Genomic DNA, 15,718 nt, shown 5'->3' with positions numbered 1-15,718 from the left:
TCAACCACTGTGCCGAGGCCCACTAGTGTGCCGTGAGATGTGTTCTGGTGTACCATAGGAAATGATCCAATTTCGCCCAGTTGGTCTAAAAAATATTTTTTGAAAATAAATAATTATACACAAATGTGCTGTCTAGTGATCGGCAGAGTACCCATGTAAGACTCTTCCATATCAATAAGTGGCCGCAGGTAGCTAATTTCTTTGAGACAGAATTGGTGACGCATGGATGCACCAGGTGACAGTGTGGCTAGGGCGACTATATGGCGTTCACTCTGAACTTTATATTGTGACTATAGGCTAGAGTTTACCTTAAATGTTCTGTTTGTGTGGCTTTTTATTTTAAAAAAAATAAAGTGCCTTGGTTGAAAAACGCTGATCTAGAGGTTGAGTTAAATGAAACATGATTTACTCCTGCTTAAAATGGAAAATGTCTTTTCAGTTCAAAAGGAAAGCAATGAAGTAGAACATGCGGTGCAAACGGGCCTGCAGTCATTCGCGGAGTCTTTCAACACCATTCCAGGAGCCGAACACATGGTGAGATCTACTGTATAACATACATTATGCTGCATGCCCTTTAGCTCGGTGACTTCCAAAGTGGGGGTTGCAACATTTCGATTTATTAATTTTTTTATTTTAATTTTTTTTACATTGACTTTGAATCTGATGTAGCCTGGTTTTACCATACACTCGTACTTCGTTTCGTAATAAGGGTCTAGACTTTCTCAATTGAGCTCCATTATCAGGTGGGAGGGGTGAACTCCTTTGAAACGATTGGATCTGATTTTCACTAGCGTTTGACATATGTAATGCGCCTGAGTGAAACGAGCCATCATAACTCTTGGTAGAATTCCTTGCACATTCAAAGGCTTCAATTTTTTTAATTTCGGGATACTGGGGAGCTGAGCTAGGACGGATTGAAGAGCTTCCATTCCACAACCTGCCTCCCCGCTCGCTGAATGTAGGTAGAACGTCAACCGATGTAACGCAGCCACTGGGTTCAAGCCCAGACGTACATGCAGAGCAATTATAATTGACCGGAGTTTACGTATGGCTAAGGCCAGGCTAAATCTGATGCAATGTTTTTGTGAAATTTGAAGTAAATATGATATTATCAAACATTCAGATTTGTTTGGGGATCGAGGCCTTAAATTGGCTCTAACTGGTTCCAAAAAGTACTAGTTCAAGACTATTAGAACTGAGTCTAAATTGGTGTAGGCTGATAAGTTGGAAAATGGTATGGACAAAATTGAAGTTCCTCAGTTTAAATGTAGCAGTGATGGACAGTTAACTCGAGTGATCAATTTCCCTGACTCAATACAGTGTCACTATTTACCACAGTGTACATGTATCTAGGCCTGCTGCAATAATTACTATATTTACTTATCGCTCGATTTGAAATGAAAGACGATAACATTTTAGTCTTGACAAATGGACTTGTGCTTGAGAAAAATTCAGAAGAATGAATGCTATCATAGCGCTGAGTGGGCGGAGTATCCGTCTATCCGTCTCCGTGTGTAAAGACCGCATGGAGCACATCAGCCGTATCCCCGCATGTATCCAGATTATTTATAGATAAACACTGTTTACACCCCGCCTCTCCCCAAAAGCAAAGTGCCGTGTTACAACAGAGCTTTGCTGACTTGTGTGAAAACACTTGGAATTACAGCCAAAATGAATCCTGGAGAGAATAACATTAATGCAACTGCATGTATGTTCAACGTGAACAGAACAAAACCACTGCCCAGTCCGTGTATCGCAGCTACTGTTAGCGAGAACCCGACCACTTTAGCCACTATCCAAATACAATGGCTATAAGTCTTTCTGTTCCGAATTGTTCAAAAGCCAGAGAAATGTTGCAGTGGTTTGACAAACACGTTCCCCCCAAAAACTGCTTCACTCCAGTGGAAATATTTAACCAGAATAATGTAGATTAACTATTGAATAAATGAAGTATGCCCTTTAAATAAAACAAACACAGAACCTGGTGAGAGAAAGTTGTGTTGAGAAGCACAGATGCATAGTGTCAGAATATTTCGACCCTTCTCGTTTGGTATAAGGTGTGAATATTGAATGCCAAAGGTTCAAAACATTTCAGTTAAAATAGTTGCTTGGTTTTCTTTTTGCCTACAGTATTTGCATTTTACTCAATATTTATCGTGATATTTTCTGAGACGATATATCGTGGCAGGCCTACATGTATCATATCGTTGTGACATCTGGTTGATTGAGAAAGCCAGACTTCTGATCTGGCATCAATTAACTTCTGCAACGGTAATGGACAAAGTATTAATGGCCCTGATGTGAAAAGTACTGTGGAGATGAGAAGTAATTAACTTTTTTTTTTCACTATACAGAATGGTTCTGATGCACAAAAGGGTAATTCAACAATCAATGATGGACGTTCAAACCACACTGACAGTGAATCTACTGATGTCAACGGCCTCTTGACTTCCGGCAACCGCACCATCGCCTACGACGTGTCCTCCGGCAACCGCACCATCGCCTACGACGTGTCCTCCGGCAACCGCACCATCGCCTACGACGTGTCCTCCGGCAACCGCACCATCGCCTACGACGTGTCCTCCGGCAACCGCACCATCGCCTACGACGTGTCCTCCGGCAACCGCACCATCGCCTACGACGTGTCCTCCGGCAACCGCACCATCGCCTACGACGTGTCCTCCGGCAACCGCACCATCGCCTACGACGTGTCCTCCGGCAACCGCACCATCGCCTACGACGTGTCCTCCGGCAACCGCACCATCGCCTACGACGTGTCCTCCGGCAACCGCACCATCGCCTACGACGTGTCCTCCGGCAACCGCACCATCGCCTACGACGTGTCCTCCGGCAACCGCACCATCGCCTACGACGTGTCCTCCGGCAACCGCACCATCGCCTACGACGTGTCCTCCGGCAACCGCACCATCGCCTACGACGTGTCCTCCGGCAACCGCACCATCGCCTACGACGTGTCCTCCGGCAACCGCACCATCGCCTACGACGTGTCCTCCGGCAACCGCACCATCGCCTACGACGTGTCCTCCGGCAACCGCACCATCGCCTACGACGTGTCCTCCGGCAACCGCACCATCGCCTACGACGTGTCCTCCGGCAACCGCACCATCGCCTACGACGTGTCCTCCGGCAACCGCACCATCGCCTACGACGTGTCCTCCGGCAACCGCACCATCGCCTACGACGTGTCCTCCGGCAACCGCACCATCGCCTACGACGTGTCCTCCGGCAACCGCACCATCGCCTACGACGTGTCCTCCGGCAACCGCACCATCGCCTACGACGTGTCTTCCGGCAACCGCACCATCGCCTACGAGGCGTCTTCTGGCAACCGCACCATCGCCTACGACGTGTCTTCTGGCAACCGCACCATCGCCTACGAGGCGTCTTCTGGCAACCGCACCATCGCCTACGAGGCGTCTTCTGGCAACCGCACCATCGCCTACGAGGCGTCTTCTGGCAACCGCACCATCGCCTACGAGGCGTCTTCTGGCAACCGCACCATTGCATACGACGTGTCCTCAGGCAACCGCACCATCGACTTTGAGGTGTCCTCCGGCAACCGCACCATCGCCTACGACGTGTCTTCTGGCAACCGCACCATCGCCTACGACGTGTCTTCTGGCAACCGCACCATCGCCTACGAGGCGTCTTCTGGCAACCGCACCATCGCCTACGAGGCGTCTTCTGGCAACCGCACCATCGCCTACGAGGCGTCTTCTGGCAACCGCACCATCGCCTACGAGGCGTCTTCTGGCAACCGCACCATCGCCTACGAGGCGTCTTCCGGCAACCGCACCATCGCCTACGAGGCGTCTTCCGGCAACCGCACCATCGCCTACGAGGTGTCCTCCGGCAACCGCACCATCGCCTACGAGGTGTCCTCCGGCAACCGCACCATCGCCTACGAGGTGTCCTCCGGCAACCGCACCATCGCCTACGAGGTGTCCTCCGGCAACCGCACCATCGCCTACGAGGTGTCCTCCGGCAACCGCACCATCGCCTACGAGGTGTCCTCCGGCAACCGCACCATCGCCTACGAGGTGTCCTCCGGCAACCGCACCATCGCCTACGAGGTGTCCTCCGGCAACCGCACCATCGCCTACGAGGTGTCCTCCGGCAACCGCACCATCGCCTACGAGGTGTCCTCCGGCAACCGCACCATCGCCTACGAGGTGTCCTCCGGCAACCGCACCATCGCCTACGAGGTGTCTTCCGGCAACCGCACCATCGCCTACGAGGTGTCTTCCGGCAACCGCACCATCGCCTACGACGTGTCTTCTGGCAACCGCACCATCGCCTACGACGTGTCTTCTGGCAACCGCACCATCGCCTACGACGTGTCTTCTGGCAACCGCACCATCGCCTACGACGTGTCTTCTGGCAACCGCACCATCGCCTACGACGTGTCTTCTGGCAACCGCACCATCGCCTACGACGTGTCTTCTGGCAACCGCACCATCGCCTACGACGTGTCTTCTGGCAACCGCACCATCGCCTACGACGTGTCTTCTGGCAACCGCACCATCGCCTACGACGTGTCTTCTGGCAACCGCACCATCGCCTACGACGTGTCTTCTGGCAACCGCACCATCGCCTACGACGTGTCTTCTGGCAACCGCACCATCGCCTACGACGTGTCTTCTGGCAACCGCACCATCGCCTACGACGTGTCTTCTGGCAACCGCACCATCGCCTACGACGTGTCTTCTGGCAACCGCACCATCGCCTACGACGTGTCTTCTGGCAACCGCACCATCGCCTACGACGTGTCTTCTGGCAACCGCACCATCGCCTACGACGTGTCTTCTGGCAACCGCACCATCGCCTACGACGTGTCTTCTGGCAACCGCACCATCGCCTACGACGTGTCTTCTGGCAACCGCACCATCGCCTACGACGTGTCTTCTGGCAACCGCACCATCGCCTACGACGTGTCTTCTGGCAACCGCACCATCGCCTACGACGTGTCTTCTGGCAACCGCACCATCGCCTACGACGTGTCTTCTGGCAACCGCACCATCGCCTACGACGTGTCTTCTGGCAACCGCACCATCGCCTACGACGTGTCTTCTGGCAACCGCACCATCGCCTACGACGTGTCTTCTGGCAACCGCACCATCGCCTACGACGTGTCTTCTGGCAACCGCACCATCGCCTACGACGTGTCTTCTGGCAACCGCACCATCGCCTACGACGTGTCTTCTGGCAACCGCACCATCGCCTACGACGTGTCTTCTGGCAACCGCACCATCGCCTACGACGTGTCTTCTGGCAACCGCACCATCGCCTACGACGTGTCTTCTGGCAACCGCACCATCGCCTACGACGTGTCTTCTGGCAACCGCACCATCGCCTACGACGTGTCTTCTGGCAACCGCACCATCGCCTACGACGTGTCTTCTGGCAACCGCACCATCGCCTACGACGTGTCTTCTGGCAACCGCACCATCGCCTACGACGTGTCTTCTGGCAACCGCACCATCGCCTACGACGTGTCTTCTGGCAACCGCACCATCGCCTACGACGTGTCTTCTGGCAACCGCACCATCGCCTACGACGTGTCTTCTGGCAACCGCACCATCGCCTACGACGTGTCTTCTGGCAACCGCACCATCGCCTACGACGTGTCTTCTGGCAACCGCACCATCGCCTACGACGTGTCTTCTGGCAACCGCACCATCGCCTACGACGTGTCTTCTGGCAACCGCACCATCGCCTACGACGTGTCTTCTGGCAACCGCACCATCGCCTACGACGTGTCTTCTGGCAACCGCACCATCGCCTACGACGTGTCTTCTGGCAACCGCACCATCGCCTACGACGTGTCTTCTGGCAACCGCACCATCGCCTACGACGTGTCTTCTGGCAACCGCACCATCGCCTACGACGTGTCTTCTGGCAACCGCACCATCGCCTACGACGTGTCTTCTGGCAACCGCACCATCGCCTACGACGTGTCTTCTGGCAACCGCACCATCGCCTACGACGTGTCTTCTGGCAACCGCACCATCGCCTACGACGTGTCTTCTGGCAACCGCACCATCGCCTACGACGTGTCTTCTGGCAACCGCACCATCGCCTACGACGTGTCTTCTGGCAACCGCACCATCGCCTACGACGTGTCTTCTGGCAACCGCACCATCGCCTACGACGTGTCTTCTGGCAACCGCACCATCGCCTACGACGTGTCTTCTGGCAACCGCACCATCGCCTACGACGTGTCTTCTGGCAACCGCACCATCGCCTACGACGTGTCTTCTGGCAACCGCACCATCGCCTACGACGTGTCTTCTGGCAACCGCACCATCGCCTACGACGTGTCTTCTGGCAACCGCACCATCGCCTACGACGTGTCTTCTGGCAACCGCACCATCGCCTACGACGTGTCTTCTGGCAACCGCACCATCGCCTACGACGTGTCTTCTGGCAACCGCACCATCGCCTACGACGTGTCTTCTGGCAACCGCACCATCGCCTACGACGTGTCTTCTGGCAACCGCACCATCGCCTACGACGTGTCTTCTGGCAACCGCACCATCGCCTACGACGTGTCTTCTGGCAACCGCACCATCGCCTACGACGTGTCTTCTGGCAACCGCACCATCGCCTACGACGTGTCTTCTGGCAACCGCACCATCGCCTACGACGTGTCTTCTGGCAACCGCACCATCGCCTACGACGTGTCTTCTGGCAACCGCACCATCGCCTACGACGTGTCTTCTGGCAACCGCACCATCGCCTACGACGTGTCTTCTGGCAACCGCACCATCGCCTACGACGTGTCTTCTGGCAACCGCACCATCGCCTACGACGTGTCTTCTGGCAACCGCACCATCGCCTACGACGTGTCTTCTGGCAACCGCACCATCGCCTACGACGTGTCTTCTGGCAACCGCACCATCGCCTACGACGTGTCTTCTGGCAACCGCACCATCGCCTACGACGTGTCTTCTGGCAACCGCACCATCGCCTACGACGTGTCTTCTGGCAACCGCACCATCGCCTACGACGTGTCTTCTGGCAACCGCACCATCGCCTACGACGTGTCTTCTGGCAACCGCACCATCGCCTACGACGTGTCTTCTGGCAACCGCACCATCGCCTACGACGTGTCTTCTGGCAACCGCACCATCGCCTACGACGTGTCTTCTGGCAACCGCACCATCGCCTACGACGTGTCTTCTGGCAACCGCACCATCGCCTACGACGCGTCTTCTGGCAACCGCACCATCGCCTACGACGCGTCTTCTGGCAACCGCACCATCGCCTACGAGGCGTCTTCCGGCAACCGCACCATCGCCTACGAGGCGTCTTCCGGCAACCGCACCATCGCCTACGAGGCGTCTTCCGGCAACCGCACCATCGCCTACGAGGCGTCTTCCGGCAACCGCACCATCGCCTACGAGGCGTCTTCCGGCAACCGCACCATCGCCTACGAGGCGTCTTCCGGCAACCGCACCATCGCCTACGAGGCGTCTTCCGGCAACCGCACCATCGCCTACGAGGCGTCTTCCGGCAACCGCACCATCGCCTACGAGGCGTCTTCCGGCAACCGCACCATCGCCTACGAGGCGTCTTCCGGCAACCGCACCATCGCCTACGAGGCGTCTTCCGGCAACCGCACCATCGCCTACGAGGCGTCTTCCGGCAACCGCACCATCGCCTACGAGGCGTCTTCCGGCAACCGCACCATCGCCTACGAGGCGTCTTCCGGCAACCGCACCATCGCCTACGAGGCGTCTTCCGGCAACCGCACCATCGCCTACGACGTGTCCTCCGGCAACCGCACCATCGCGTACGACGTGTCCTCCGGCAACCGCACCATCGAGTACGACGTGCCCTCTAAACGGTTCATCAGATTAGTGAAGAAACTAATGTCACCATTGTGAAATACTGCATTGTTCGTAGACCTTGAACCGGTGTGATGCAATGCCATTTTGTTTCCAAGATGTGTTGCATTGTACTTCCTGCTTTTGTCTACTGAATAAACATTTTTAACTAACATCTGTGTATTAGCTTTTTTTAACCGTGGTTCAAATTAACGCTAGTAATGGGTAGCCTTTCATAGGAAGTCTCGAACAAAATATTTTTTAATTTGTGAGCGCCATAAGTACATTTATTCAGGAATGTGTTTATGGCCAACTGCTGGTCTAATGCTGACATTGGGCTTCTTGGAGCTCGATAGTCCAGGCAATGGTTCCCAGGTTATGTACATGTGGTACACATGTAAGATGTGTAGTTTGTAAATGATTAAGATAAAAGCCTACAGATTTTTTTTTCCATAGTGTATTCCTTAGTCATCTCAGTTGGAGTTAATCTATTGACTAATCTAAATTAAATATTTCACTGAGTGGACACATTCTTCGGCTCCAGGCACTAATTTGCAATAACAATTATTTGGGCCAGAAGCATTTAACACGTTGGCTTGCACCTTCAAGGTGTGGAGTTTGCATGTTGTGTCTGGGTAGGTTTCCCCACTAAACCATGTACAATAGGTTAATCATCCAGCCAGGTGTTTCTTACCATTTACCTGGCTCCACATCTGGAGAGCAAATTTCCCTACAGGTATTTACTTGCCTGAGCAAGTCGTGTATCGACCCCTGACCTTGATGCAACTTTCCCGTGGCTATTAGCATTTGAAAAGTAAAATTGGTCTGTTCTACAGAAAGTAAAGCTCAGCCTGGGGTTCACTGTCAGCTAATAATGCTGTCCTGAGTTACACAACAGTGCAGTCGGTGTGCCCTGGTTTTTCAGTGACACACTCTTAAAATACATGTAAATACACACATAATTGAACATTGTGCATAGACATGTGAAGCCTGATGGTGGATCTGATATCCCCAAGTAAATAAGTGGCCAAAGTTTATAGTTTTTATATGTAAATGCGTATATATACGTGTGTGTGTGTGTATATCTATGTAGAGATATATAGAGATATAGATACAGTGGGGAAAAAAAGTATTTGGCCAAAATCCAATGGAATGTATGTGAAACTGACAATACTTTTCCCCACTGTATATATACACTGCTCACAAAAACTTAGGGCACACTCAAAAAACACAAAGTAACTCCAAGTCAGTCAAATTTCTGGGATATCAGACTGTCCAGTTAGGAAGCCACGCTTATTGTGAATCAGTTTCACTTGGTGTTGTGGAAATTAAACAGACAACAGGTGGAAATGAGAGGCAATTAGCAAGATCACTCCAAAAGAGGAATGGTTTTGCAGGTGGTGACCACAGACCATTTCCCTGTCTTCATCCTTTGTACCGTATTTTTGGAACACTTTTGCATTTGTCCAGTGTTCTCACCACTAGAGGTATCATGAGGTGGCATCTACAACCCACAGAAGTTGCTCAGGGAGTGATGCTCATCCAAAATGACAAGTCCATTCGTGCTGTGGCAAGAAGGTTTGCTGTGTCTCCCAGCGCAGTGTCCAGAGCATGGAGGAGATACCAGGAGACAGGCCAGTACACCAGGAGACCTGGGGGGGCCGACCGAGGTCAACAACCCAGCAGCAGGACCGCTATCTGCTCATTTGTGCACGGAGAAACAGGAGAAGCACTGCCTGAGCCCTACAAAATGACCTCCAGAGGGCCACAAATGTGCATGTTGGTCCTCAAATGGTCAGAAACCGACTCCATGAGGGGGGTATGAGGGCCCGACGTCCACAAGTTGGGCCGGTGCTTACTGCCCAACACCGTGCAGCACGATTGGCATTTGCCCAAGAACACAGCAATTGGCAGATTGGCCAATGGTGCCCTGTGCTCTTCACGGGTGAGAGCAGGTTCACCCTGAGCACATGTGACAGACGTGACAGAGTCTGGAGACGCCCTGGAGAACGTTCTGCTGCTGCAACATCATCCAGCATGACCGGTTTGGTGGTGGGTCAGTGATGGTCTGGGGAGGCATTTCATTGGAGGGCCGCACAGCCCTCCATGTGCGAGCCAGAGGTTCCCTGACTGGCATTGGGGACCGGGATGAGATCCTCAGACCTATTGTAAGACCATATGCTGGTGCTGTGGCCCTGGGTTCCTTCTGTTGCCTGATAATGCCAGGCCACATGTGGCAAGAGTGTGTCAGCAGTTCCTGCATGATGAAGGTATTGATGTTCTGGACTGGGCTGCCCGTTCCCCAGACTTAAATCCAATAGAGCACATCTGGGACATCATGTCTCGGTCCATCCATCAACGCCACGTGGCACCACAGACTGTCCAGGAGCTGACTGATGCTCTAATCCAGGTCTGGGAGGAGATCCCTCAGGAGGACATCCGTGGTCTCATCAGGAGCATGCCCAGGCGTTGTAGGGAGTGCATTCAGGCATGTGGAGGCCACACACACTACTGAGGATGATACAGACTCGTTTTGAGGAATTTCTACAGAATTTGGATCAACCAGTGACCTGATTTGTCACTTTGATTTTGACCATAATTTTGGATTCAGACCTCCAGGGGCTGAGAATTTGATTTCCATTTATCATTCTTATGTTATTTTGTTCTCAACACATTGCCCTACACTATGAATAAAGATTTTCATCCGAAAAATTTTGATTGACATCTAGGATGTGTTTTTTGAGTGTGCCCTAAGTTTTTGTGAGCAGTGTATATAGATATATCTAGATATATCCTGAAGGATCCCTCAAAGGGTACAGTCCCATCCAACTATCGGCCAATAACCTGCCTCTCCACAACGTGGAAGCTCATGTCCGGCACCATAGCGGCTAAGATAAGCAGGCACATGGATCAATACATGAACACAGCTCAGAAGGGAATTGGTAAAGATACCAGAGGTGCCAAACACCAGCTCCTGGTAGACAGAACAGTCGCTCGAGACTGCAGAACCCGACACACTAACCTGAGCACTGCCTGGATTGATTACAAGAAGGCCTACGACTCAATGCCACATACTTGGATCATTGAATGCCTGGAGCTATACAACATCAACAGGACTCTAAGAGCCTTCATTGCAAACTCCATCAAATGTGGCATATTCCAAGGAGACGCCCTGTCCCCACTGCTGTTCTGCATAGGTCTGAACCCCCTCAGCCAAATAATCAACAAGACTGGCTATGGATACCAACTCAGGAACGGGGCCACCATCAGTCACCTCCTCTACATGGATGACATCAAGCTGTAAGCTGTAAGCGAAACATCGACTCACTGATCCAGACCACCCGGATATAGACATTGGGATGTCATTCGGACTAGAGAAGTGTGGTCGGATGGTGACTAAGAGAGGGAAGGTAGTCCACACAGAAGGTCTCACTCCCAGAAGGAACAATAGCAGACATTGAGGACAGTTACAAGAACCTCGGAATCCCACAAGAAAATGGCAACTTCGAAGAGGTGACAAGGAAAGCGGCTACGGCCAAATATCCAACGAGTCCTAAGAAGCCAGCTCAATGGCAAGAACAAGTCCCGGGCAATAAACAGCTACGCCCTACCAGTAATCAGATACCCTGCAGGAATAATAAGCTGGCCAAAGGATGAGATACAGACCACAGATGTTAAGACGCGAAAGCTCCTAACCATGCACGGAGGGTTCCATCCCAAATCCAGCACTCTGAGACTGTACGCTAGCCGTAAGGAAGGAGGCCGAGGACTAGTGAGTGTGAGAGCCACTATCCAGGATGAAACATCCAAGATCCATAAGTACATCAAGGACAAGGCTTCGACAGATGACGTGCTCAGTGAATGTCTCAGACAATGGGGAACAGAAGATGAGGTGCTGGAGGTCCCGTCATGGGAGGACAAGCCCCTACACGGCATGTACCACCGAAACATAACTGAAGTGGCTGATATACAGAAATCCTACCAATGGCTAGACAGAGCCGGACTAAAGGACAGCACAGAGGCACTCATCATGGCTGCACAGGAGCAGGCCTTGAGCACCAGAGCAATAGAGGCCCAGATCTACCACACCAGACAAGACCCCAGGTGTAGACTGTGTAAAGAGGCCAATGAGACAATCCAGCACATAACTGCAGGGTGTAAGATGCTGCAGGGAAAGCTTACATGGAGCGCCATAACCAAGTGGCTGGTATAGTGTACAGGAACATCTGTGCAGAATATGGGCTGGAAACCCCAAGGTCAAAGTGGGAAACACCTCCAAAGGTGGTTGAGAATGACCGAGCCAAGATCCTGTGGGACTTCCAGATACAGACGGACAAAATGGTAATGGCGAACCAACCGGACATTGTGGTGGTGGACAAAGAGCAGAGGAAAGCCGTTGTGATCGACATAGCAATACCAAGCGACTTCAACATCAGGAAAAAGGAACACGAGAAACTAGAGAAATACCAGGGGCTCAGAGAAGAGCTGGAGAAAACCTGGAGGGTGAAGGCATCAGTGGTGCCCGTGGTCGTTGGGGCACTCGGGGCAGTGACCCCCAAACTGGAGGAGTGGCTCCAGCAGATCCCAGGAAATACATCAGACATCTCGGTCCAGAAAAGTGCAGTTCTAGGAACAGCAAAGATACTGCGCAGAACCCTCAAGCTCCCAGGCCTCTGGTAGAGGACCCGAGCAGGAGGAGAAAGAGACCGCCCGCGGAGGGTGAGGAAGAGTCTTTTTTTTTTTTCATGCTTTTTTCACCAACGGAAGTATTATGGTGAAAACATGACTTTATTTGTTGCACTATGTACAGTTTATCCTCAAAAAAAGAAGATGATTCTGTAGAGTTCACTCTGTTAACTGTATTATAAAGTTTGCAGGGAGCATTTGATCAATATCTCCACTACCTAGAATAGATAGTGTCTTAGGGCAACTAGTCCTCCCTCATGAGCAATATTACTGTAATGAGATTCAAAGTCCATTGTGGCCATAACATAGGAGCCTATATACAGTATCCCATTTGCATGATCTTTTGGAGCCCTTGGGTGCTGTCCTGGAGACAAGATGGTAATTGTGAAACAAAAGGTTTCATAAAGCAGTCCACACACTTTAGAAGGAGGTTCCATGATAGGATCATTTCCCCTCATTATTAGACTCATTATTAGAAAATCATATTCTTTATCCGAGCGTTGGTCTTTAGCCACATCTAGTAGTTCTAACAGTTCTCTTTTCACATTATCCACTGGATTTGAAGAAGGCATACACACACAGTAATAGAGAGGACTTTCGGCAACATGACGCACATGTTTTGATATATTTTGTCACCAATTTTGGACAGAGATAAAAAATCAGACCTTAGTTTATACGTACTGACAGAGAAGACGTTGAACTTCAGTGCCATTTTTGTTTCATGTGAATTGTCCCAGTATTAACAGAGATATCTGCCAAACAGCCATGACAAAAATATCAACAGTTACCATAGTAACCACCGTGGAATTGTTCGCTGCCCACCTCCTCTATGTAAAACTATAGGCCCTTTAGAACGTACAGATGTCACAAAATTGATAATATACACTGCGTTCCAAATTATTATGCAAGTTGGATTTTTGTGTCAAAAAGAAGAAAAAAAACAATAATAATGAAACTCATGGATGGTATTGTGTCTTGGGGCTCTATGAATCACTGACATTAATCTCAGAGACCCTGGATGATTAGTTTTCAGGTTAAGCCCAGTTAAGAGAAAAAAACGACTGAAAAAGGGTGTTCCACAGAGGCTGCAGTTGTGCATAAACCTCCCCTAAACTGTTAATTGAAGATGATGAACAAACGGCTGCAGTGGCTCAGTAATACATGAGGACTCATTTTCAAACTGTCTTGTTCACTGATGAGGCCGTGTAACCCTGGATGGTCAGATCAATGGAGTAGTGGATAGTTGTTGAATGGCCACAATGTCCCAACAAGGCTGTGACGTCAACAAGGAAGTGGTGGAGTCATGTTTTGGACTAAAATCATAAGGGAAAGAGCTGATTGGCCCCTTTAGGCCCTTAGGGAAAGAGCTGATTGGCCCCTTTAGGCCCTTTTACTCTCCCTGAAGGTGTGAAAATGACCTTTGAAACATATGTGGCGTTTCACACTGACCACTGTCTTCTATGCTACAAAATGAAGAGCCGTGCTTTCCCGAAACAAAATCCTCTTCATGCATGACACCGTACCATGTCCTGCTGTCGGGCGGCACGGTAGCACAGCGGTTAGTGCTCTCGCTTCACAGCTAGAAGGTCCGGGTTCGATTCCCACCAGGGACGGGGCCTTTCTGTGTGGAGTTTGTATGTTCTCCCCGTGTCTGCGTAGGTTTCCTCCGGTTTCCCCTACCACTAAAAACATGCACAATAGGCCAGGATGAATGATGTGTGTGAGTGACTGTATGGTGGTGGTCAGAGGGTCCGTTGGCGCAGACGTGTGTAGTCGCGAAAGCGCCTCTGACAGTCTCCCCCAGGGGAAACTGAAGCTACAAACGTAGCTTTCCACCACTGAGTATGGAGTGAATGTACAATTGTCTCATGTAAAGCGCTTTGTGACTATATGTCTGTGAAAGGCGCTATATAAATAAAGATCTTCTTCTTCTTCTTCCTGCATAAAAGGAGAGAAAGTCATGATGTGGACCCCCCTCCTCCCCTGACCTCAACCCTATTGAGAACCTCAACAAAAAAAGCTTCTATGAGGGTGGGAGGCAGTTTTCATCAGAACAGCAGCTCTGGGAGGCTATTCTGACATCCTGCAAAGAAATCCAAGCAGAAACTCTCCAAAAACTCACAATTTTAATGGATTTAAGAATTTTGAATCTCCTTTGGTAAAATATAAATTGACCTGTTAATATTTTTTTGATTGAAATAGCTTTTGATTTCAGTAAATATGACCTCCTAATGCTACAAATTCAACAAATGACCATTTTGAGTTAATTACAAGCTTTAAAATGTATTGAAACGATGAGTTGCATAATAATTTGGAACTGTGGATTTTGAGGTTTTTACTATATTTATTTTTGAAAAAAATACTGTTATCACTAGGAAATGTTTTCCACCACATTTAAATGATCCTCTAACAGCTAAAGACTTGAAAATTATGCTGACTCTCATTTGAGTTGACAATTTAGAAAATCTTAGAAAAATGTCATTTGCATAATAATTTGGCACGCAGTGTACAATAAGTGCAGTTAAACCAATACATTTATATAAAAAGTATAAATCACCCTCTTACAGCATTTCTTTTTATTATGATTTCATACAAAAGTTAAGGCTTAGGTAGTTTTTGTCAAATTGAAGTCTGTAGTAGTTCTGTCAGTCATCGCCAGTGCAACATATCGTATTTACATGACATTAACTCTGGTGTTTGCAGTAGTTCTTTAGTTCATGTGAGAGCCACCTGCAGCATCTCCTCCACGGTCAGGAGCTTTTCTCGAGGTCTGCCCCTGGCCTCCCCTCTTTGAGTCTCTACTCGGTCGATCTTCTCCCAGTCAGAGAAGGTGACCGGTTTTACTCCTGCAAATTACAAAACAGATTACGATTTGAAACTGACATGTATTTGCAACATCTAGATTTAATCACAGTGGGTAGCAAACCGGCACACTTGTAATAGAGGCAATTTGAGGTCATATTAGATTAGAAGAGGTCTGAGTTTGTATGACATTAGCAGGTCGGTGGTGGGGGGGGGGGTTAAAAGCTGCTGTAACGATGGTCAGCATTACCTCTCTGGGTGAGCAGAGCACTGACGCCGAGAGAGCCAGGCCTCTCCACGGACAGGTCCACAGCCCCAGAGCTCAGGTCCTCCAGCAGGGAGCGCGCCGTGTCGAAGCTGCTGTTCATGGTGGTGGCGAT

General features: G+C 50.3%; 1 protein-coding gene across 1 annotated transcript in view; it reads right to left on the bottom strand.

Moving 5' to 3' along the window:
- Window positions 1-15,116: 15,116 nt before the first annotated feature.
- The window catches only part of fdxr (ferredoxin reductase), a 14,480-nt gene continuing 13,878 nt past the window's right edge, over window positions 15,117-15,718 (bottom strand). Inside the window, exons 7-8 of the mRNA XM_079576820.1 lie at window positions 15,589-15,718; window positions 15,117-15,382 (exon numbers count right to left, since the gene is read on the bottom strand). Coding sequence (XP_079432946.1) covers window positions 15,252-15,382; window positions 15,589-15,718 — 261 coding nt within the window. The 3' untranslated portion in view covers window positions 15,117-15,251. The remainder of the gene's footprint in view (window positions 15,383-15,588) is intronic.

The sequence above is a fragment of the Gobius niger genome (assembly GCF_951799975.1).
Source record: "Gobius niger genome assembly, chromosome: 19".
In the NCBI taxonomy this organism is placed as follows: domain Eukaryota; kingdom Metazoa; phylum Chordata; class Actinopteri; order Gobiiformes; family Gobiidae; genus Gobius; species Gobius niger.
The sequence above is the reverse complement of the archived record's forward strand: the minus strand, read 5'-3'. Positions and strand labels throughout refer to the sequence as shown.